Genomic DNA, 22,157 nt, shown 5'->3' on the forward strand with positions numbered 1-22,157 from the left:
ATAGATATTAGCAATCTTAGCCTTACAATTTTTTCTTTCCTTTAAAGTCTAGGATTTTTTCACTTTTATTTAAGGAAGCACTTAATGCTTCTCTTCAGTACATCTGAATTGCATTTTGGAATCATTATTAAGTAAAAATAAGGGTTACCTGAATATAAGCACTGAATATAAGGGTTACCTGAATATAAGATAACCTGGTCAACTTCTAACAGGGGGGTAGCATACACAGTGTGTATACGCCGGACAAAGTGATGACTGAAGTCCTTTGTGAGACTAAGTAAGATGGCAGGAGATTTCATCACGGTGCTCAGAAAGGCATGCAATTTAAAACTTACGAAGTATTTCTGGAATTTTCCATTAAATAGTTTCAGACCAAGATTGACAGCAGGTAACTGAAACCACAGAAAGTGAAAACAAAAAAAAGAAGGGGGACTACTGCATCACTAATACTTACCTTCATCACTTACATAAAAATACAGCCTCAACAAAAGAAAATGACAGCCAATAACTGTCTAAATAGATGTGTGAGTGAATAGATTATAAAACTGTAGAAAAGTAAAATTGCAACTAGAAGTTTACTTCAAGGAAATAATACATGACTCAGACCTCAGCTTCTCCATGTACTACTTTTATGACTGAGGATATGGATGCTTATTTCTTGACTGTCAAATGGGGACCATAATACACAATGGTCACATCCACTGAGAGGATCAAGCAAGGTAGCACGTACAGGGCCCAGCACAGTGCTGGACTTCATCCTCCTCAGCTCCCCTGTCGTGTAGTCTATCAACAGAAGTTAGAGTCCACAATGAAAAACAAGGACATCAACAAGAGAGGGAAGGGTACTAGGAGCCACAGGAAAAGAGAAGGCAGAAAATGGCAAAGGAAGACCTAGAGCAGGGCCCTTGAGTCCTTCCCACTACTTCACCTGGCAAATTGTCCACTTATAAAAGCCATAAGGCTTTCGGCTGGCTAAAAGGAACATAAAATTCGGATGAAGTCAGAATATTTGAAACTGAGGCTGGCTCCCAAATTCCAACATGGAAAATTAATTGAGTCATTAGTTAATAGGCTCAAGACACCCCTACGAGAAGGTGTAAAGTAACTGCTTTCAAAGGAGTTAACATTTTCAGAGCCGCCTCCTCTCCTCTCTACCACACTGCCTAACAAAGGGAAGGGGTGCATTTTTTTAATTTGTTTTTTTTGTTTTGGTTAGGTTTTTGGATTTGGGTTGTTTTTAAGACCAGAGTAAACAGCAAGACAGGCTAAATATAACAGTTCTGTGGACTGAAGCCTACTTCTTTCCGTAGCTTTCAGTAGTTTGCACAGGACTTGGAGCAGGGGAAGGTTTGCAGTATTCCTAGTCAATGGATATTTTCCAGGCATTGCTGGGAAATCACTGTAAACTGTAGGGGCAGAGCAAGGAACAGAGGAAATTTCAGGTCTGGGGGAGGTGCATCTTGCAGGATTCTGAGAACAATAGGCACTTACTAACCCCCTTTCCAGCTAGCAAGTAGCTTGGAAGGCCTGGCTTAGCTTTCCAGGTCTTGGAATTCTGGAGGCAGAAGCTAAAGAACAGAACAATCTGCCACATGGATAATCAGTCCTGAAAAAAACATCTCCCATATCTAACCATGTCAAACTCAGCCATTCCAACTCTTAAAAGACAACTACCCTCCCCCACAAAAAAAAGGGGAAGGAAAGCAGTGACTGCACCACACGGTAGAGATCTAAAACTAAAAACGCACAGGATTCTAACTAATTTTGTGCTTCTCAGCAGACGTGTAAGCCTGTCATAGGCAAAGGTGACAGACATGCTTCAGAAAAACCACGTGTTGCAGGTTGAATAGAATGCACATTTCACAAGAATCCCAAAGCTTAATTGCTCAAGGTTTGTAAACATTTCGCAATGTACATTACCACTAGAAGCCCCAGGATTTTTAGCGTGCATGATGAAAGTGTCCAAATGTTAGCATCAACCCAAACAGAATTTATTAACATCTTGAGAAGTGTGCCCCATCCTAGTGGGTGAGTCCTTAGAGAACTGTACTCTGATGTGACTTCTGCATTTAAGAAATGCATGCTGGTTTGTGTTTGTTTGTTTTTTCTTTTCAATGGACAAACTCGTGCTCTTAGGATCCTGGTAAGTCAAAGGCACTAGAGTTAGAAAAATAAAAGACACTGACTCTGCCCTCCAGGTATTCACAGTCTGGTATTTCTGTAAGTTTTCTCTTTATTCTATATCAACTTACAATTTTGACTTATTAGCTAGCATTTATCTATTCTAGCACGACTTAAACATTTTCATGGTGTAAATTATACTATTATTTCTTCTCTAAATAACCACTTTGTTAACAATTATCTGAAAGCAACTATTTGGTGCTCAACTCTGCATGGACTGAATTAATTTAAATGCAAAATGTGTCTGAATGAACTCAAACAGCCATCCAGTATTTATTGAGATCCATGACACTGGGGGAACACCCTTCTCTGGGTTATAACTAGATAATTCCCTGGAGGCCAAATGTCTCTCATTGCTGAGCACTAGTGGAAAACAGGATTGTGCTCTTTCACCTAAAAACATTCTTACCTACTAGGCTATGAGATTTGATTCTCACACTTACTTTCTCCACTACTACTACTACTACTAGTACTCACACAAACACACACACATAAACACACCTCTACTCCCTTCCTCTAGGTCAGAATGGAAAAAGAATCTTTCTGACTATTTTGCCTAAAATTCTGGACATAGTTACATTTATGGAATCAGGCTTCTGACTGGTGTCATGTTGTCACTAACAACATGTGCCACTGGTCAAGTCTCTTCTTCTGTCTAGGCTGATAGATGACTACAGAATCCCATACTTTAAGCATGAAATGATGGAAATGGTGTCTTGTATTTCAGTAAGAATGGAGTCAACTGTTGGTTTTGTGTGGTCATCCATTGCCCCAAAATTCCAGTTTTTATAAACACAAGGATGACAGTTTTTTTAGGAGTAGAAAGAAGATTCACCCTTTTATCCTGGTGTTGTCCCACTGACATGTACAAAGGAAAATAAGCCTTATCTTCTCTCTCTCTCTGCATTTTACTAAGGAATAATCCCAAAGCCCAAATTTACTCCAAAGGAAAACAAGATTGTATGAAGAATAGGAAAACATGAGTGGACATAACCTGTTTGAGACCCAGCTTTATGTTCTTTCCTGCTTCACATTGAACTATTAACTGTGCAAGAAGCACATATTTTCTTTTCTCCAGCAACTGCTCTTTGAATAACAGGTTTGAGCTTCTAGGGCCCCACCCCATCTTTTAACTCAGCCAAAGAACACTCTGCTGCAACTGACCCAACAGTGCTGGAATCTGCCAGGGAAGGAAAGCAAATATTCAGAAAGTGCCACCTGCCAACCCTCCTCCCCCAAACAACCCTCAGCCCAACTTCCATTTAAGCCAGCTCGAAGCCCACGCCCTAGCAAAGGATACAAAGTGATGTTATCAAACCAATGTTCTCAGTGACTGAAAATTTACAGAGCAGGAGGAATCTCAGCAAGAAATGAGAAGATAATCTTCTTGACTGATGAACTTGAAAAATAATGTACCACCACAACATTAAAATGTTCATTGGGTTTTCTGTAATTTTAGTTTAGGAGCTTATTCTTCTGAAAAGTTTAGAAAATGTAAAAACAGGAGCTTTTAAATCCAAAATATATATATTATATGTATACTGTATACATATATGAAAAGTATATATAGATACAGGTATATAGCATCAACATATATTTTATCATATAGCCATGTGCTCTAAAATACTGAGTAAAAAGTACAGAGAGAATTTTTAATTATTTTATTTTATTTTTAGCAGTACTAGGGATTGAACCCAGGCCTGTGCATGCTAGACAAGCCCTTCTACCACTGAGTTACATTCCCAACCCCAGATAGAAATCTTTAACCAACCTTTCCTGGTTCTCTGTTCTCTGTACAGTAATAATCATAAATATCAATAGAGATCTGAAAATGGAATAACTGAGTTTTAGGATTTCTGGAAGATAGTAGTCTCAAGATTCTATTTGCATAAAAAAAATATAGATAAAGATAACCTTCAATGAGCATCTACTAATATCAGGCAGTATGCTTAGTAGTTGATACACATCAACTTAGTTAAATTTCAGAAAACCCAAGAAATGAGTCTTCTTTTCCTCATTTTTCAGGTGGTGAAACTGAGACTGAGAAGGGTTGAATAACTTGGCCCAGGTGATTCAGACAATCTGTTGGAAAGCAGGGATTTGGCCCAGACCACCATACTTCAACAGCTAAGAGCTTAATCACTTCTTCCCAAAGAAGAATTCTAAAAACTGTATCTCCTATTTGAAAAAAGATCACAAAGTCAATGTAGCATCTTTTCAAACGGTCTACACATCTGGCTATTCCAAGACGTTTACACTAAGGATGTCTTTTTAGGTGTGAATTAAAATGTCTTGCTGTCATAATCCCCATCCATCTGATTCTAGTCGACCTAACCTACAGCTCCACAAAAAGTGATCAACTAATTCCCCATAATTGGCCATTCCAGAGGTTTAATATTATTACCATATGCTTTAAAATTATCCTCCATGTATGAGACCTGTTTTTCAAAATTATGCCAAATCCATTGGCAGTTTTAGACCCTGGACATTTCAAAATACTTGATAGCACAGATTCAGCAAAATAAACCCTATTGCTTTTCCCCAAACATGTAAAACAAATATCCCGTGATTCTACAAATTGGAAAGACTGCAAACAGAGCAAGTAAACATTCTGGAGGTCCCGAGCAAGGAAATGGTTGTTTTCTTCTGGCAGTCACACAACAAGTGGCGAGAAGATAAACATCAGTGCCATCAGCCTCTTCCAGATCCAACTGTGAGAAGTCCATCAACCAAATATTTAACATGTAGTATTTACATTCACTCCTCTTTAAAGGACTCTTTCTTGTTTTTTCTTTCCCAACATCTCAGCAGGTGTTCCAGATTAAACTGTTGAATATTATACCCGATCCTTCAAAAAGTGTCTTTGATGTGATCGGTGGCTGGTTATTTTTTAATTAGGGTTTGAAATCCTACACTGTGTGTATTTAACCCCCTAAGAACCGGAGCAAGAGAAGGAAGACGCTGCTAAGAGAGGGGTGCCCGGTGGGTGGGCATGAAGGGAGCATTGGGATCCAGACCCTCAGCCGCGAGCGAGCCCTGCTTCCAGCGCCTCCTTGCGCAGGTAACTCACCAGGATGCCCATCACGTCGGTCCAGAGTCGGGAGAACGCCTCAGACGTGCCGGCGTCCAGCGCTGGCTCTCTCTCCGGCTCCGGCTCAGGCTCCGGCTCCTGCTCAGGCTCTGGTTCGGGCTCCGGCTCGGGCTCGGGCTCCGGCGCAGGGCCAGCCGCTCCCGCGTCTTCCTCCATGGTCGCGTCCCGCGCGCTGGCCGTGCGTCCCGGTGGCCGCTGCGCCCTCGCCCAGCACCAGTGCGCAACCGTCCGAGGTGTAGGGTCCCGGGCTTTGGCGTCACGGAGCCTCGCCCCCGCGCAGCATGCCCAGGCGGCCCCCCGCCAGTCCGCGGGGCCCTCGGAGGCTTCAGCACCTCGGCACTAGGTGGCCGCGGGCAGCGCGACTGACAACTCCTGAAACTTTCCCGACTCGACTCGGCTCAGCAACAGGGTAGCAGGAGCAAAGTCCGCACCACTGAGTGCCGCGGCGGGGAACTCGCTCAGCCCAGAAGCAATGAAACGCACGGCCAAGGCGTTGCTTCCTGTGACGGGGACCGGCTAACTGCGACACGCGACTCGTTTCTGCCAGCAAGTCTGGGCAGGGCCCCGCGGGAGTGACGGCGGCGCCTCGGGACCTTAGAAGCCACTGCCCGGGACCCCTCTCTTCAGAATGAGCTCTTCCAGCTCCACATGACTCTCTCCCCTCCGGGCTCAAGAAAGCGTTTAGCAACAAAAGGTGCTCTGATGTCAGGCTCTTTGCATGGAAATGAGCCACGGGCAGGAGAACAAATCGCCTGTTGAAAGAGCAGCAGAGCCGCGGCCACCGGCCCGCACGAGTTCCCAATCACGCCATGCACCCGCAGGCTTTTGGCCCCCAGAAACTTCAGAAAGTTAATCTTTAAGCTACTCCTGCCGAAAGAGTTCCCAAATAGGCAGAGTCGTTACGATCCACATCTCGCCCCTTGGGGAAGTCGGGCGACCTAAAGAATTACCACCCTGCCCCTATCAGCCTAGACGTAGCTGAAAAACAAGTGTGAATGTTTGGGCACGAGCCATTGTTTGGATCGTTTATAGGAGTAGGGACGTTTGTGCTCCTGAGTGCCACAATGCTATGCACTGCTAGGCTTTCCGCTAATTAGGGGAAAAGCGTTTGGGGTTTAGGGTTCCTTTACATTAAGAACACAGGCAAGGGCTGTTTTCAAAACCAGCTGTTAATGGTTGTAAGCGCTGGGTCCCGTGGCAGACACGGGCCCTGGGTAGGTGTTTTTCCAAGAGGAAGGTCCATGACGGATTTATTTACTGAGGGGAAATAGCCCCATAGAGATTCTTCTTCCTTTTGCAATTCTTCCTTTGAAAACCACTCAGAGAATTTTCCCTAGGAGATGACAATGCTTGGCACACTTGATTTGGTGACTGATCACTTTGTGAAACAGTTAAGAAACTTCAAGAAATCTGTCCCTTGTTAAAGAGTTGGGGAGTGGGGGAGGGGAGCCCAGTGAGGCGCCCCAGGGTGAGAGCCCTTGCTGGTTTCTCTCCTAGTTTTTGTTGTTGTTTTTCCCCTTCTGGGCCTAGTGAAAGTAAGGGGTTAAATCCTCTTCCAAAGCATGAATTACCAGAAGCACCAACTCATGGGATGACCAAACAGCTCTTGAAGGAAAGTTCAGAACAGTAAAAACTTTCAAAAATAAATTTATGGGGCTGGGAATATAGCTCAGTTGGTTGAGTGCTTGCCTCATATGCACAAGGCCCTCTCTGGGTTCAATCCCCAGCTTTAATTAATTAATTAACCAACTAATTAATTAATTTTGTGGGGTTGAGGATGTAGCTCAGTGGTAGAGCACATCATGAGCTCTGAGTTCAATTGCCAACATCAATAAATAAAATTAATAAGCATGATCCCTTGCTTATTAATTTTTTTGTCCAAATGTATCTTGATGATCCTTTTCTTAAAAAGGAAAGAACAAGAATGAGAAGACTTTCCTTTGATAGTAAGAAAGCACTATGTGAGATGACATAACTTTCTTATGTACATATGTGAGTACACCACAGTAACATTGTGTATGTCTACAAGACTGGAATCCTAATTAGAATAAGATATATTCCATGCTTGTGTAAATATATTAAAATAGATTACATTGTCATGTATAACTAAAAAGAATGAATCAAAATTTTAAAAAAAGAAAGAAAGCACTGTGTTGAAGAGAAAGGAGGCCTGGACCATAAGTCAATGTAGCTGACCTGCTTTTCTGGGAAGATGCTGTGTTGGGCCCAATGGGCTTCCAAGGCTCCCGCACGCTCTACCATACTGTGTATGCAAATAAGTTCAGTTAAGGCAGGTGGGCTTTATAAAAATGTCATTTCTATGAAGACATGAAAATAAGCAAATGATAAAAGAGGGTGCTTTATTTTACTGGTATATTTAAAAATTCCAACTTATTTGCTATATGGTACCTTTTCAAATTCAAGAAAATACAGAGCACTGTGATGCTTGGTGGAAGGGCAGCTTGTTCTCTGCATCAAAACTTCTTGGAATGATTGATGTGATTCTATGATACGTACATTCAGAAAAATGAGAAATTATATCCCATCTATGGATGATATATCAAAGTGCATAAATGCATTCTACTGTCTTGTATAACTAATTAAAACCAAAAAAAAAAAATTAAAAACAAAACAAAACCTTCCTGGCCAGTGACTGGGAGTAGGGGGTGGAGCTAATTGTGCAAGCTGGGGGCCTTATGTGCTACAGTCCTCTCACAACAATCTAAGTGTTTTTCTTCTTGACTCAGATAACCTGGGGCAAAGCATTTGACCTTTCCATGGTGCTACAGGTTCCCCATCCTTGTTGTGGCAAGCCCAAGGTAATTGCCACCCACCCCCTCGGAGGTGATATTATGTTTCAGGGTCATCTAAAGATAGGCACAATTGAGAGACAACCCCATACACATCAATATTATTGAACTTTAGCCAGCATTTTAGTACTTACAGAAATCAATATCCAAGGTTTTCAAGCTCCTTTTATACCCTAGATGTTTAAGCTCCTTTTCCTAAAGTTCTCCAATAAGTGGCCAGAAATGAGATAAAGCATATTTTAGGAAGAATGTTGATGCCTATGCATATAATGTGATCTATTATTTTTGCTATATTGCCTACAGTCACTTTTATACTCCTGGAACATAAATAATTTTGTTGTTAATGTAAAAAACATAAAGTTTAACCTTTTTACTTAATTTCCAAACATTAATCAAAGAGCAACCTGATTTCTGTGCCCATGATGGAGTCTTTTCTCCTTTTTTCTAAATTCTTTCAGGGTTTAGACAGGAATCCTCCTCCTCTCCCTCTTCTTCCTCCTCCTCATCATTTCAAAGTCCCATAGGGCTACCATTTACCAAGGGCTTTCTATAATTGCATTATATTCTATGAAGGTGGGGAAGGGCCTCCAAGATTTAGGTCAAGCCAAGCACAGTGTCACGCACCTGTAATACCTGTGGTCTTGGGATGCTAGGGCAGGAGGATAGAGAGTTCAAAGCTAGCCTCAGCAAAAGTGAGGCATTAAGCAACTCAGTGAGATCGTGTCTTTAAATAAAACACAAAATAAGGCTGGATGTGACTCAGTGGCTGGTGACTCAGTGGCTGAGTGCCCCTTGAGTTCAATCCTCAGTACCAAAAAAAAAAAAAAATCTAACTCAAATCCAAGTGAACACAGCCATATGTGGGCAGTCAGAGAACAGAGAACAGCATGATCATTTTACAAATTCTTTCATCAATCATGCTGCATTAATTCCCATGAAGATGGCTATACAGACATCCATCTCTCCCACTTTCCCTTACCATCAGGGTTCTTGACCAGTTTGTTGGACTTGTGAAATCATTTTGTGGGTTCTGATGAATGTTTATTTTAGCAGATGAACAAAAGAATATCAGAATGAATTTATTGAGAATTTTGATAATGTAGTGATTCTCAATAAGTATTGTTTATTAGAAATAATTATCTATCATATGCATGTTTATTCTGGCTGGCTTTGTAAAAAGTTGTTCTTACTATGGGTTAGGATCACAACATATAAAAGCCACTAATCTAGCCAGGGATGTGGCTCAATGGTAGAGTGCTTACCTAGCCTGTGCAAGGCCTTATGCTCAATTTTCAGTACTAAAAAAAATATAAAATAAATAAATTTTAAAAATCGCTAGTCTGGAAATTGGCACACATTTAAGATACTGTTGCAACACAGTTAGGATATTATACAAAAAAGTAACTAGTCTATTATTTAGGAGTAAAGGAACCATTTCATACTATAGAAAGCACACATATAATAGGGCCTGAAAAAAGTTAGAATTGAATTTTCACTGGCGTTTCTATAAGGCAGTGGGCAAGTTATTTATCTCATCTATAAAATGGAGAAATTCCACCTGTTTCACATAGTTCTGAGGTTATCTGGAATCATGCAAGGACCTCTATGAATTAGAACCTCACCCCCTTTTCCCACCCTCTCTTCCTTCCCCACCTAGTCAACCCATGAGCTGAATCTATAAATAGGAAGTTTCCTTGTTCATTCCTGGATCTCTTCCATCACCCAAAGAAGTAATACCAAGCCCTGGAATGTGGTTGCTGAGTAATGGAGTTGGGAGGTTACCTTTGACAAGGTACAGTAGTGGCAAGGTACAGAGTGAAGGAAGGTAATGAGAGCAACAATAACAATAGCTGTCATTTACTGAAAACCTACTGTCTACTAGGTGTTGTACTGGAATTTTAGAAGTTTTTCATTGAAAAAAAATATTTTTTTTCTTAAGTACTGGGGATTGAATCCCACCCAGAAACCTCCCAGCCCTTGTTGTTTTTCATTTTGAGACAGGGTCTTGCCGAGTTACTGAGGCTGGCCTCTAACTTGTGATCCTCCTACCTCAGCTCCTGGGTTGCTGAGATTACAGGTGTGCATGCACCAATACACCCAGCTTATTAAGACTTCAGTATTAGCAAAATGGAATTTAGGATTTCCCACCATGATCTAGTACTCCTACCTAGCTTCTTTATATTTTAATCCTCGGTTACATCCATCCATTCATTTGAGGTGCCAAACTCCCACAAATTTCTTCCATCCTTCCCTTCCCTCATCATCATTCCCATCTACATCATGGCTAAAAACTACTGGTCTTCATAAATCTAGGTCAATTACATTCACTTCTCTCCATCTTCACTACCAAGGCCTGAGATCACACTACCATCTCTTTTATGATATTTTATCCCAAACAGTGTTTCTCAAAGTGGGGACACCATCATTAGCCTCACCTAGGAAGTTGCTGGAAATTGAATTTTCTGGCCCTATCTGGAGCCTACTAAATTAGACACTCTGGAAGTAGGACCAGCAATCTGTTTTAACAAGCACCCCAAGAGAGAGTGATAGTGAGAGCCCTTGTAAGATCTGGGCAGGTCAGAATAAGAAAAAGGAGCAAATTGCTGAGGAAATGTGAAGTTTTAATAAACTATATTAAAAAGCTCTACCGGTAGATTTTTTTTAAAAGCTCACAGGTAAAAGAAGCTGTCAAAGGCAAGTGAATGGAGATCCCCAAATCAGATATTCAGAAATATTTGGTTTTGTAGAGCACACAATTAAATATTTAAATTAAAATATATTCCCCATAAGAATGGTACATGTTTTGGCCAAAGAGCTCCATTTAAATACTTGCTTTCATTAAAAATTTTTTCTGCTTAGTGCATAGATTAAATCTGAAAGATTATAAATAGTCCAATTTTTTTTTTTTTTTTTTTTTTACCATCCTGCCTGCCTGCTAACATTGAGCAATGAAAGTATATAAGCTCCTTTAATTTTTACCAATAGTCAGCAACCAGCTCTGGCACTCCTACAGGGGGCATTCCACAATGCCCTGGGGAACTGACTTCAAGAAAAAATTGATATGCTAAAACATTTTTCCCCATCATAATCCTCAATAATTTTGTTTCCACATTTAGTAGTGAGTCAAACCCCTGCAAAAGCATTACCTGCTTAAAAGCCCCTCCATCAGAACTTGGTGAAAGAGATGAAAAAAATTGGAGAGAAATTAAAACAATGTGAAGACAGCCAGAACAGGCCAGGGAGAGGAGGTAAATAAACAAAGTAAGGATACAGGGCTATAAATACTTTTCTCTGAAATCTCTCCTACTCTGATAAGAAGTGCTGCTGGCCCGACCAGTTGAATAGTCTGTGTTGGTGCTAGGTAAGCACCAAGGTTCTGCCTGGAAATTATTCTTTCAGATACAGTAACAGTACTGCCATAGATATTTCATTTTATACCATGAGGTTGGACTAAATGATTTCTAAAGCCCCTTACAATTCTGAACCACAAGGATTCCAAACTCATACACTATCTTCTGTAATACACATTACAGATGAGAAACAGAATTCTGGTGGGCTATGTACAGGTGCCTATGAGGATCAAAAATATGCTGTGCAAATTGAATTACATAATGTTCAAGGCAAAGAACCAAAGGACTTCAACTCACCATAAAGTGACTTTTGAATCAAGAGGAGAGCAGTCTCTCCTGAGGAGAGGTATGAAATTATGTGAGAGTGAAAGGAAGAAAAAAGGAAACATGGAAAAGGAATTCTTTTTAGAATCATATGCCCTACTATTAGCCTTTTTAACTTAGGGGAGTGTAAGGGAAAATTGTGCCACTAAGACTTCAGGTATTATGTTGAGTATTGCTAAGTTACGCAAGTAGGGATTTAAAAGTATAGTGGGAAGGTGTCTACAACCCAAATTGATTCATCAAGCTTTATTTTATAAATTTTATCCAGTTACAAGTCCTCCATGGCTGTCTGTTGCTTAAAACTAATTGTAGAAAATATTTTTTGACATAAAATTTAAAGTCTCTAGTGAAACCACTGCTTTGCTTCTTTGAGGTATGTGATAGCACATAGCACGAAAGATTCCCACTGCCACAATTCACCCTGGTAAACAGAAGATTTTTACAGTCTTACCCAGAGTTGAAATTATCCAGAATACTTGGATTCAATGACAATAAATTTGATTAATGACATTCGTGTATGAGTATTAAAAAAAAAAGGAAGAAGAAGAAGAAAAAGAAGGCATTTAACCAAGTATAACATTCTGGGAAAAACATGTGTTAACCCATTAAAATAAAGCAAAATGTGCTAGCTTTGTACTGCTTATTTCTAAAAAGAGTCATGAATTTCCTAGATAGACAAATTACCTGAATAAAAACCTTGACTGCCAGGTACCCTGCCCAGCCCTAATGTTATCTCCATGGCTCTGCCTCCTTCTATTCTGTCTTATGGAGGGGTCCAGATTTGGGAACACAAGGAAAAAGATATTTATACTCAAAAAATTCACAGACAAACTATGAAAGAGATACTCTGATTCTTGTTTCTGGGAACTGGGGGGTGGGGAAGGAAAGAAAGAAATTCTTAACTTTCCCTCTAGCTATAAAAATCCATTATTTTAGAATCTCTGAAACGTGTATCTTCCTTCTCACGCGATCTAAGTCCCCCTCTTCCCATGTATAGTGCATCTTAGGGGACCGCCCCCTCCACTGAGTTGTCCAAGGCCATTTTCCTCTCCTGGGCAGTTTCTTTCAAATTGTGTTTCCTGTGATACACACAGATACATGGACACAGACACACACACACACACACACACACACACACACACACACAGGCTCAGTTATCTAGTTCTTTTGAGCTGCCTTACACAATTGAAGATATAAATAAATGAACTCTGTGACAGACCCATCAAAAGAGGTGGTGTCTTGGAGAATGTCTCAATGAGCTTCTCACATGTGTCACAAGTGACAGGACATTGGGGTCATGGCTACTTCTTTAAATAGTGCCCCCATGGAACAATTCCCTGTTTAGAGAAGTCCATAATATGTGTTGCTCCTATGGTTAGTGCTGCTCTCAATGAGGGTTGAAATTTAAGGGAAATATTAACAAGGGCACCAGATTTTCCGTACCACTTGCTTCTCAAAGAATGCAAGTTAAAAAAAAAAAAAAGGATTGTCTAGGCAGATTTTCTGTCTCCTAAGTGAAACAACTAGGTGCTAGCTACCCTTTATCTAATGAATGTTCTCAAAAATCAGATGATGTTGATCCCAATAGCAAAGAGACACTTAACAAAGAACGCTTGTTCTAGAAATGAGGTCATTTGGACAGTCTATCCATTAAGAAAAAGCCTATTTTGCTTTCAGAGGTCACCTATTGGGGCAGGAAATCCATCTTTCGGCCAGTGAACTAACATCTGGCCTAAGTCTTCCAGGCTGAAATGTCAATTTCCTGATCTAAATGGAACACACATGAAAGAAAAAAGAATAGATGAAAAACACAAATCTTCATTTGCTGAAGAATTTTTCAACAGCAGCATACATCAGCATCCTCCAAAAACAGAGCTACTCTTTATTGATCAAAACAAAACAGTAAAGTACTTATATATTTGAAATAAAGAAAATTTTATTTCTTAATATATTAACTCAAAGGTAAATGATAGCAAAGGGATAAACTTAATTTAATCTAAACCAGTAAGTCACAATTTGTTTCAGTCTGGACAAAGGATTAATTTTTGTTATTGTTTGTTTGTTTGTGGTACTGGGGGACTGAACTCAGAGCTTCAAGCAGGATTTCACATGCTCTACCACTGAGTAACATCCCCAAGTTTAAGATTTACTTTTGTGCTACGAGAAAGCAGGGGAAGGGAATTATTAACTAAATGAACAGGGTAAGTCTAGAAACAGGGAACTAGGAAGATGTTTAACCAAAATATGAAAAATAATTTTCTAAAGCTGGTTGAAGTTGGGTTTGGTGGTGCACACGGATCACAATGGCTCAGGAGGCTGAGGCAGAAGCATCACCAGTTGGAGGCCAGCCTGGGCAACTTACTAAGACCCTGTCTGAAAATAAAAAATAAAAAGGGCTGGGAGTGTAGCTTAGGGGTGGAGTTCCTGGGGGTTCTATTTCCAGTACAGAGGGGAAGAAAAAAAAATAGTTACTTTAAAGTGTTATAAAACATTTCATGCTTATGTTGAGCAGGGTATAGTTCAATAACAGAGCACATGCTTAAAAAATATGCAAGGCTCAGGATTCCATCCCCAGCACCAAACATAGAGAAAACAAAACAATACAAAACAAAAAACAGTTCATGTAATTTTCAAATTTGTCACTCAATGTACTTGTTTTTTCTTCTAATACTGGGGATGAAACCTGGGAACTTGACACCTACTCGGCAAGCACTCTACCACTAAGCTATATCCCTCACCCTTTTTATTTTTTATTTTGAGACAGGTTCTCACTAAATTGCCCAGGCTGGCCTTGAACTTGAGATCCTCCTGCCTCAGCCTCCCAAGTTCCTGAGATTATAGGCATGTGTCACTGTATCCCACTCTTTGCTTTTTAGACTCCGAAAACATTCTGTAATTTTTACTAGGCTTTCTTCTTGGCTACAAATTATGAAGGTTGTGTTGTGTCCATCTTTCATGCATCCATCCATCCAGCCATGGATTCACAAATAATGATTGATTACTGATTATGTCTGACATAGTATTAGGTATCAAGACTAGAGAGGTCTGTTTTTAGTATCATCTAATCTACTAAAGCAGATAGAAAAGTAAGTAACATGCATACATACACAATAAAGGGGTGCTCAACTGGGTGGTAATGTGAACAGTTCACAAAGGATATGATCCCTATGAAGGGTTTGAAGGCCACGCAATGCACCAGCCAGTCAAGGAAATAAAAGCAGATTGTCTAGGCAATCTAGAAAAAAAAACTGGAGGGGTTAAAGTATAAAGTCCAGTGAGGAGAGTGTGGTAGGACATTAGCAGGTAGGAAGAGTAAGAATGGATGGTCTCCATGCCAAGTTAAAGGGAAGGATTTTATTGTGCCTGCCCTTTCCAACACCACAGTTCTCCATAATTCCACCTCCTTCATCTTCCAATCAAGAAAGCAGAGTGAGACTGAGAGTGTAGCTCAGTGATAGAGCACTTGCCTACCATGTGCAGGGTCCTGGGTTCAACCTGTATACCAACCCCCAACACACACAAAGAAAGCAGAGGATTGAATTTCTTGTAAAACGTACACACACACACCCACAATTAAAAATTTGAAAATAATAATAATTAAGCAGAGTAGTAATGCAAATATGTGACAATATATGATTACATCTTACTAGTTATTATAATAAATGCAATATGGAGTTACTGAAGGTTTTTAAAGGAGTAAGTATTAAACTGTCTGATTTAGGCTTATTTCAAAATGAAAGGTAATACAGAGTTCAGTCAAGAAGAGGATAAAATTAGAGACAGAGCAATTTCTAAGAGTCATTGATGGGGCTGGGTATGTGCTAAGTGAGATCCTAAGTGAAATATTTGATTGCTAGCACTGGAACAAGGGGGGAAAAAAAGAATAATGCTACTAATCCAGACTAGGAGTTACGATGGCATTATGGCAGATATCAGCAGTTTGTTTACCTGACTCTCATTCCACCCCTGTCTATCATGCAGGAGCTGAATAGTTACAATTATACTTCTCATGGTTCCCTTGCCCTGTGGTTAAGGACTTTACTGAGGTTCTGCCACATCAATACATTCACATAAGGCTTTGAAACTGGGGAGGAGCTCAGTGCACGGTGGGCAGCATGGATTGGGAAGGATCATGAACCTGCAGCTCTGCCTTCTGGTTTGGGGGTTGCCTGATGGTGGCAGAAGAGCTGATTGTTCTGGATCTTTTTAATTCTTTTTTAACTTTTTTGGGTTTTGCATACTGTGGTGTTTTTCCAACACTGAGCTACCTCCCTAGCCTTGGCGTTCATCAGTCCTGGGTGGCCCAGTTGTGAGTGCAATCTGCGCTCCATTCTACTTTGCCCAGGACTGTCAGTTTTAGCCCTGAAATTCCCACATTTTGAGAACAGCTCCTGCTCAGGTCACTGGGACTGTTAATCACTTTATAAAATTGCAGTCATTCCTAAAGTCTCAGCCATAGTCCATTCCATCAGTCCTCCCAACAATTCTGAGTGATCTGTCTTAATACTGGACCCTTACTTAAGAAACAAAAACACCAGATTTCTTTTTTGCAGCAGCTAAGGACTTGGAGGAAGACAGCCATGAGCAAGGGCCTTGGGGGTGGAGTGGAGAACTGAGAACACCCAGAGCTGAATTAGAAGGACTGGGCCATTCATTGGTGAGGGGAGTTGGAAAGAAGGATATAAAGGCTGATTCCAGGTTCCTGGATCTGCAAACAGGTGAGCGACAGCGAACTTTGCTTGTGGATAACCACACCCACAATTCGTGGATGATGTAGGATGAACTCAAGGAAGCAGTGAGGGCCACAGACTTGACTTTCTGCTACCTTTCTCCCCAGCTCTGCCTCACTTGACCCCTCTGAAGGGGGAGGGATCCCACTCCCCCTTCCCATGCTTCCACCATCCCACACTTACTCCCTACTGCCGAATCTCACTCTTGCCCTTTGGCCTTCAGGCACATGGGCCGTGAATGAATAGCCCTTCCCTTTAGCTGGGAAAAGCAGGTCCCCCAGGAAACCTTTAGGGGCCTTTCCCAAACCTGGCGGACTTGTCCCACTTCTGCTTCTCTGTAACACCCAGCTGTTTTCGTAGCACAGCAGTTAATCCTACTTCCTGCAATTGTTTATTGTGTCCCTCATGTTTAACTGCAAAGTCTATGACAGGGGCGGGTGGGGGGATGCATGTCTCACTCACTGATAATCTCCAGTAACTCACATTGTCCTGGGCACATGGTAGGCATTCAAACATTATTTGATAAAGGAAATCACCAACTCGAAGGAAACCATAGTGATTGTCTAATGTGGGTACACATTAGAATTACTATGATGCTTTTAAAAGTATAGGTGTCCAGGAGCTACCTAGAAGCACAGGAGACAGGCCTGGTTGCCTTTATTTTTTGAAAGAGCCATGGGTGATTCTGTTGGGTAGGCAGGGGGGAAATCCATTATTGTGAGAGTGGAGAACTATGAACAGCAAGAGCTGGAGAATATCTGCATTTAAGAGAACAGGAGGGAAAAATGACACCAAGACTGATAGAAGGTGTCAGAAGTAGGAGAGAAAGACCATAGCAAGCTGTGGAGGAAGGGGGAATTGCAGGAGGGAACAGTGCTGTAACTGGGGATGGCCAGTCCTGCAGGAAAGTCAGAGAGGTGGGAGTGTCAGTGAAGATGCATTTTGGAGTCTCTGGGAATCTTCCCCAGCCACCCACTCAGGGTCAGAGGAAGGACTAGAAACCAGAATGTATCACACTGAAGAATAAAAGAAAATGGATTAATAAAGATGACAGTCAGGGGCTGGGGATGTGGCTCAAGTGGTAGCACGCTCGCCCGGCATGCGTGTGGCCCGGGTTGGATCCTCAGCACCACATACAAACAAAGATGTCATATCCGGCGAAAACTGAAAAATAAATATTGAATTTCTGTCTCTCTCTCTCTCTCTCTCTCTCTCTCTCTCCCTCTCTCTCTCAAAATAAATAAATAAATAAACAAACAAATAAATAAAGATGACAGTCAGGGATGCGAGTATGGCTCAGTGGAGAGCATCTGCCTAGCATGTGAGAGGCCCTGGGTTCAATCCCTGACACCACAAAAACAAATAAATAAATTTTTGCTGTTACTGTGCTATTTAGATAAACATTATTAATGGGGTGTGGGGCATTATTTTTTTGCTTTCCGTAGTACCAGGGATTGAACTCAGCGGTGTTCTACCACTGAGCTACATCCCAGCCTTTTTCATATATATTTTTTTTAACATTTATTTTCTAAGTGTAGATGGACACAACACAATGCCTTTATTTTTAAGTGGTGCTGAGGATCGAACCCGGGTCCTGCCCATGCTAGGCAAGCGCTCTACCACTGAGCCCCAATCCCAGCTCCCTTTTTCATTTTTTTATTTTGAGACAAGGTCTCACTGAGTTGCCTAGGCTGGTCTTGAACTTGTGATTTTCCTGCCTCAGCCTCCTGGGTCACTGGGATTACAGGCATGCATCACCATGCCCAGCCAACACTGTGAATGTTAATCAGTAATATTTACTGAGTATTTACTGTGTGGAGATATTGAATATTTTGTAGTGCTACCCATTCATTGCCTTCTTAAACATGCCTGTTATCTTTCCACGTTTCAGTGCCGGCCAAACACAGAAGTACCCTAAGAGTTAGTCTGATGAAAGAGTGAGGGAGGGAGGGAGGGAGGGAGGGAGGAAGGAAAGAAGGAAAGAAAGAACCTCAGGGAGTGAATGCAGTCGAGACAGGCTCATGGTACTAGTGTCTTAGACTTCGAGGTCTCTGGTGGGATGCAAGGGCACGAATTCTCAGAACTCACTCAGTCAAAGTCCTCTACACCTAGACTATCTATGTGAATGACTGCTAGAATTGGAATGACTGAGTTCCTGAAAACTGAGAGACAAAGGAAGAGTTCTTCTCCAAACAGCCTCAGAAAGCATACCATTTTACCTCACTTAGGGTGATTCCTGAATGCCTCCATGTTAGATGAAAGAATGTGGTGTGAAAGGTTTACGTATTGCACCATTTCCCCAAAGGCAGGAATGTACTATGGCAAATAGTTCACAAACGGAAACTGAACAGATCCAACTAAAGCAAGCAGGGACTGTGGAGAGTCCCATCAAAAAAAAAAAAAAAGTTTTCTCAATATTGCCTAAACCTCCTTAAAAACACAAAATATTCAGAAACCACCTCTTTTGATCCACCCATAGTGTTTGACCTTCCTGGTTTTCAGGTTGGATGATAGACATATAGACATGGTGTTACAGATGAATAGGAGTGGGAATTGGACCATATTTCATCATTGGTTTTCGTGTACGCGGGGTATGTAGAGGCCATTGGAATTGCTCTTCTGCATCCCAGATGTATTTAGCCTTTGGTCAGTAAGACCAGCAATTTCACCCTTGGATACAGAGTCTACCTTCATTACTATTCATCTCTAGATTTTCCAGTGAGAGATGCTATTTTTGAAATGATTACGAGCCCTTAGCTGTTTCTCCTGCTTCCTTCCCTTTTTGGCTGACTCAGAATGGAGTACAAAGTTAGCCAGGTGCCATGTCTGATCACGGCCATATTCCTCGGGGCACAAATGGCAATATTTTTAAGCCTGGCCATCTCAGGTCTCCTCTATTTCATCAGGCCTTATGACTTAAAGCACCCTCCTTTGGTCTTGCATGCACACGCAGACTCTAGGTACGGACCTTTACAGTCCCCAATCCACAGCCTCTACTAAGGTTGGCACTTGGCAATCATAAATAATGTGGGTCTTCTCAATGATGGTGCCTGATTTTGCTCAGGAATATTTACATTCTAGGAAGAAAAACCAGCAAAATGAACCAATGGTGTTCAAGGCCACTCACTCTCTTGGTCTATAAAACAACATGTTTAATTTCCAGTGCCTAAGAGAAGAAAAGCAAATTGAGAGTCCCACTGCACGTTGCCTAGCATTTCCTGAGAGATTTCTTCTGATCACAGATGCATTCTGGGCTGGCCAATTAATCTGGGCGACGTACCCCAACGTGGGCCATGTGCTGCCTGACATCAATAACAGCATGACATATATCTGCACCCTGTACCCACTTAATTTGTCCCTGGCTGGAATACATGACCTTTTATTTGTGCTATTATCATCATATCCTGTCTAGACTGAAAACAGCCTCAGAGCTCCCTTCTTATTCAGTGAGCTAAAATCCAAAAGGCCAGTCTGCCCAAAGCTGCCCACGTGGGGGACACTGGTGGGTCCCCTCAGCTTCTCTCATTTAAAATGGGAGAGATGGAGGGAAGGCCCTGGAAGCCTCTTCCGAGTGGAAAAATCCATTTAAGAGTAAAACTTGACTTCACATGGCAAACATTGTGACCAGACTCCAGTAACACTATATTTTAAGTAAATCATTTGGGAAAATAATGAAAGTTTTAAATCGAGCAAGGCAGAAGTAATGTTTGGGCTATGTTTTGATTCCATTTTGAAAACACTGGTGCTCCAGGAAGTGAATGAACAAAAGGATCACTGTATCCTCAGGGCTGAGAAGGGGGAAACCCTCCTGGTCCTCAGTGTGGAGATTCAGGGTGGCTGAATGCTCAGGCGGGTGGCAGGCCAGGCTGAGCTTTGGGAATCTGAGAGGCAAGAACATCTCAGAACGAAGGTAAGAAAACCTCTTCAATTAAAAAAAGTTTGAATTAATCTGAAACTGATCAGTTGATGGGGTTATTTGCATCCGTTAAAAATACTGTTCTCAGCTGGCTCCGTGGTGCACACCTGTAATCCCAGTGGCTTGGGAGGCTGAGGCAGGAAGATGGAGAGTTCAAAGCCAGCCTCAGCAAAAGCAAGGTGCTAAGCAACTCAGTGAGACCTTGTCTCTAAATAAAAGATAAAAATTGGGCTGGGGATGTGGCTTAGTGATTGAGTTCAATCCCTGGTACTAAAAATAAAAATTATAAAAAAAAGTATTGTCTTAATTGAAGGATTCATCAAAGAAATCTGAGGTCTTGGTTGAGCACAAGGGCTTTGGTTTCAGACAGACCAAGTTCAGCTCCCAGGAAGTTACCCTCCAAGGTTTACTTTCCTGTTATAAAATGGGGTTAGTGAGGGAGTCTATGACATAGTGTTGATATAAAGAATAAAGAAGGTCATTTGCAAAAATATAGTACCATGAGTGGCACATAGTAAATGATTGATGAACATATATTAGTTACTTTTTATTATTATGTGGAACAAACAATATAATATCTATGTGGCAGAAAAAGAGTACCATTCAATAAATTATCAGAGTGGTTATTAAAATTTTTGGTTCTATTTAATATCAATGATAAATAGTAGCTCACTTAATTTCTTAAATGTTTGCAGACCATTAACTACCTTTAAAAAATTATTTGGGGGCTTAGGCCGTGGTTTAGTGGCAATGTTTTCCTCACAGGCATGAAGTCCTAGGTGTGATCCCCAGAAACATAAAAAAAAGAAAGAATTTATACTACTTTTCATTGATAGACTGGGTACTTATGAAAGCAAACATTATTCTGTGTCCACCTTCTATTTCTTGCTCCCCGCTTTTGAATTAAACAACCCAGTAATGATGTTGGGTAGAGAAGAGAGAAAGAAAATAGAAAGGACACCTATTTTCAAACTTTTGTTCAAAGAATTAAAATGAAAACATGTCAATTATAGGAAAATGACCATGAAGGTCTTACAAATAACCCCTAGACTCAGGCAGGAGATATAATACACTCAGCAGGCTCAGTCAATTCCTCATTACCATATAAATTGTTTTCAAGATTGACCTAATAGGATGTGATTAACAATTGGGACTTTTCTTCTAAGGATCTGAATGATGGGAGAGAACCCAATGTGTACGTTTAAAAGACCATTCCTAAATTCACCAAGTATTTTTGTTCTGCTTTGTATAAATACAAGTATATTAATTATTGTGCTGAGTCCTTTTAGATGCCAATTGAGGAAGAATGTGACTTGGAGCCTGCATCTCCTCACCACATGGCTGCTAAGAGGAGAACTGCAAAAATTTATGGCTGTTCAGGGCTAGGACTCCTGCCTGCGTGCTTGGGGTCTTTGACTGGAACACCTAATAGGCTGTAGGATTGCTGGGGCTGCTTCCCAGTCCTTCTCGCTTCCTCTTTGGACCATTTATTTATATATTTATTTGGTGCCAGTGATTGAACTCAAGGGTACTTAACACTGAGCCACATTCCCAGCCCTTTATGAAAATTATTTTGAGACAGGGTCTCACTAGCCTGGCTGAGTTGCTGAGGCTGGGTTCGAACCTGTGATCTTCCTGCCTCAGCCGGGAGCCACTGGGATTACAGGCACGTGCCACCATGCCCAGCTCTGGATCATTTCTAAAAAGCCCAAGCTTGTTTCTGGTGTAAATTCAATGCAACCTGAGTCGCTTACG

At 41.2% G+C, this 22,157-nt stretch overlaps 1 protein-coding gene across 2 annotated transcripts in view; it reads right to left on the bottom strand.

The window, feature by feature from the left end:
• Sash1 (SAM and SH3 domain containing 1) overlaps positions 1-22,157 on the bottom strand; it is a 222,383-nt gene that overhangs the window by 163,114 nt on the left and 37,112 nt on the right. The window contains exon 1 of one of the 2 annotated variants that reach the window (XM_026401955.2): positions 5,252-5,690. The exons of the other annotated variant lie outside the window; for it this stretch is intronic. Within the exon in view, the coding sequence (XP_026257740.2) occupies positions 5,252-5,428 (177 nt within the window). The 5' untranslated portion in view covers positions 5,429-5,690. Of the gene's footprint in view, positions 1-5,251; positions 5,691-22,157 lie in introns of those variants that run through there. 2 annotated transcript variants of the gene reach the window in all.

Source organism: Urocitellus parryii, chromosome 8 (genome assembly GCF_045843805.1).
Source record: "Urocitellus parryii isolate mUroPar1 chromosome 8, mUroPar1.hap1, whole genome shotgun sequence".
In the NCBI taxonomy this organism is placed as follows: Eukaryota; Metazoa; Chordata; class Mammalia; order Rodentia; family Sciuridae; genus Urocitellus; species Urocitellus parryii.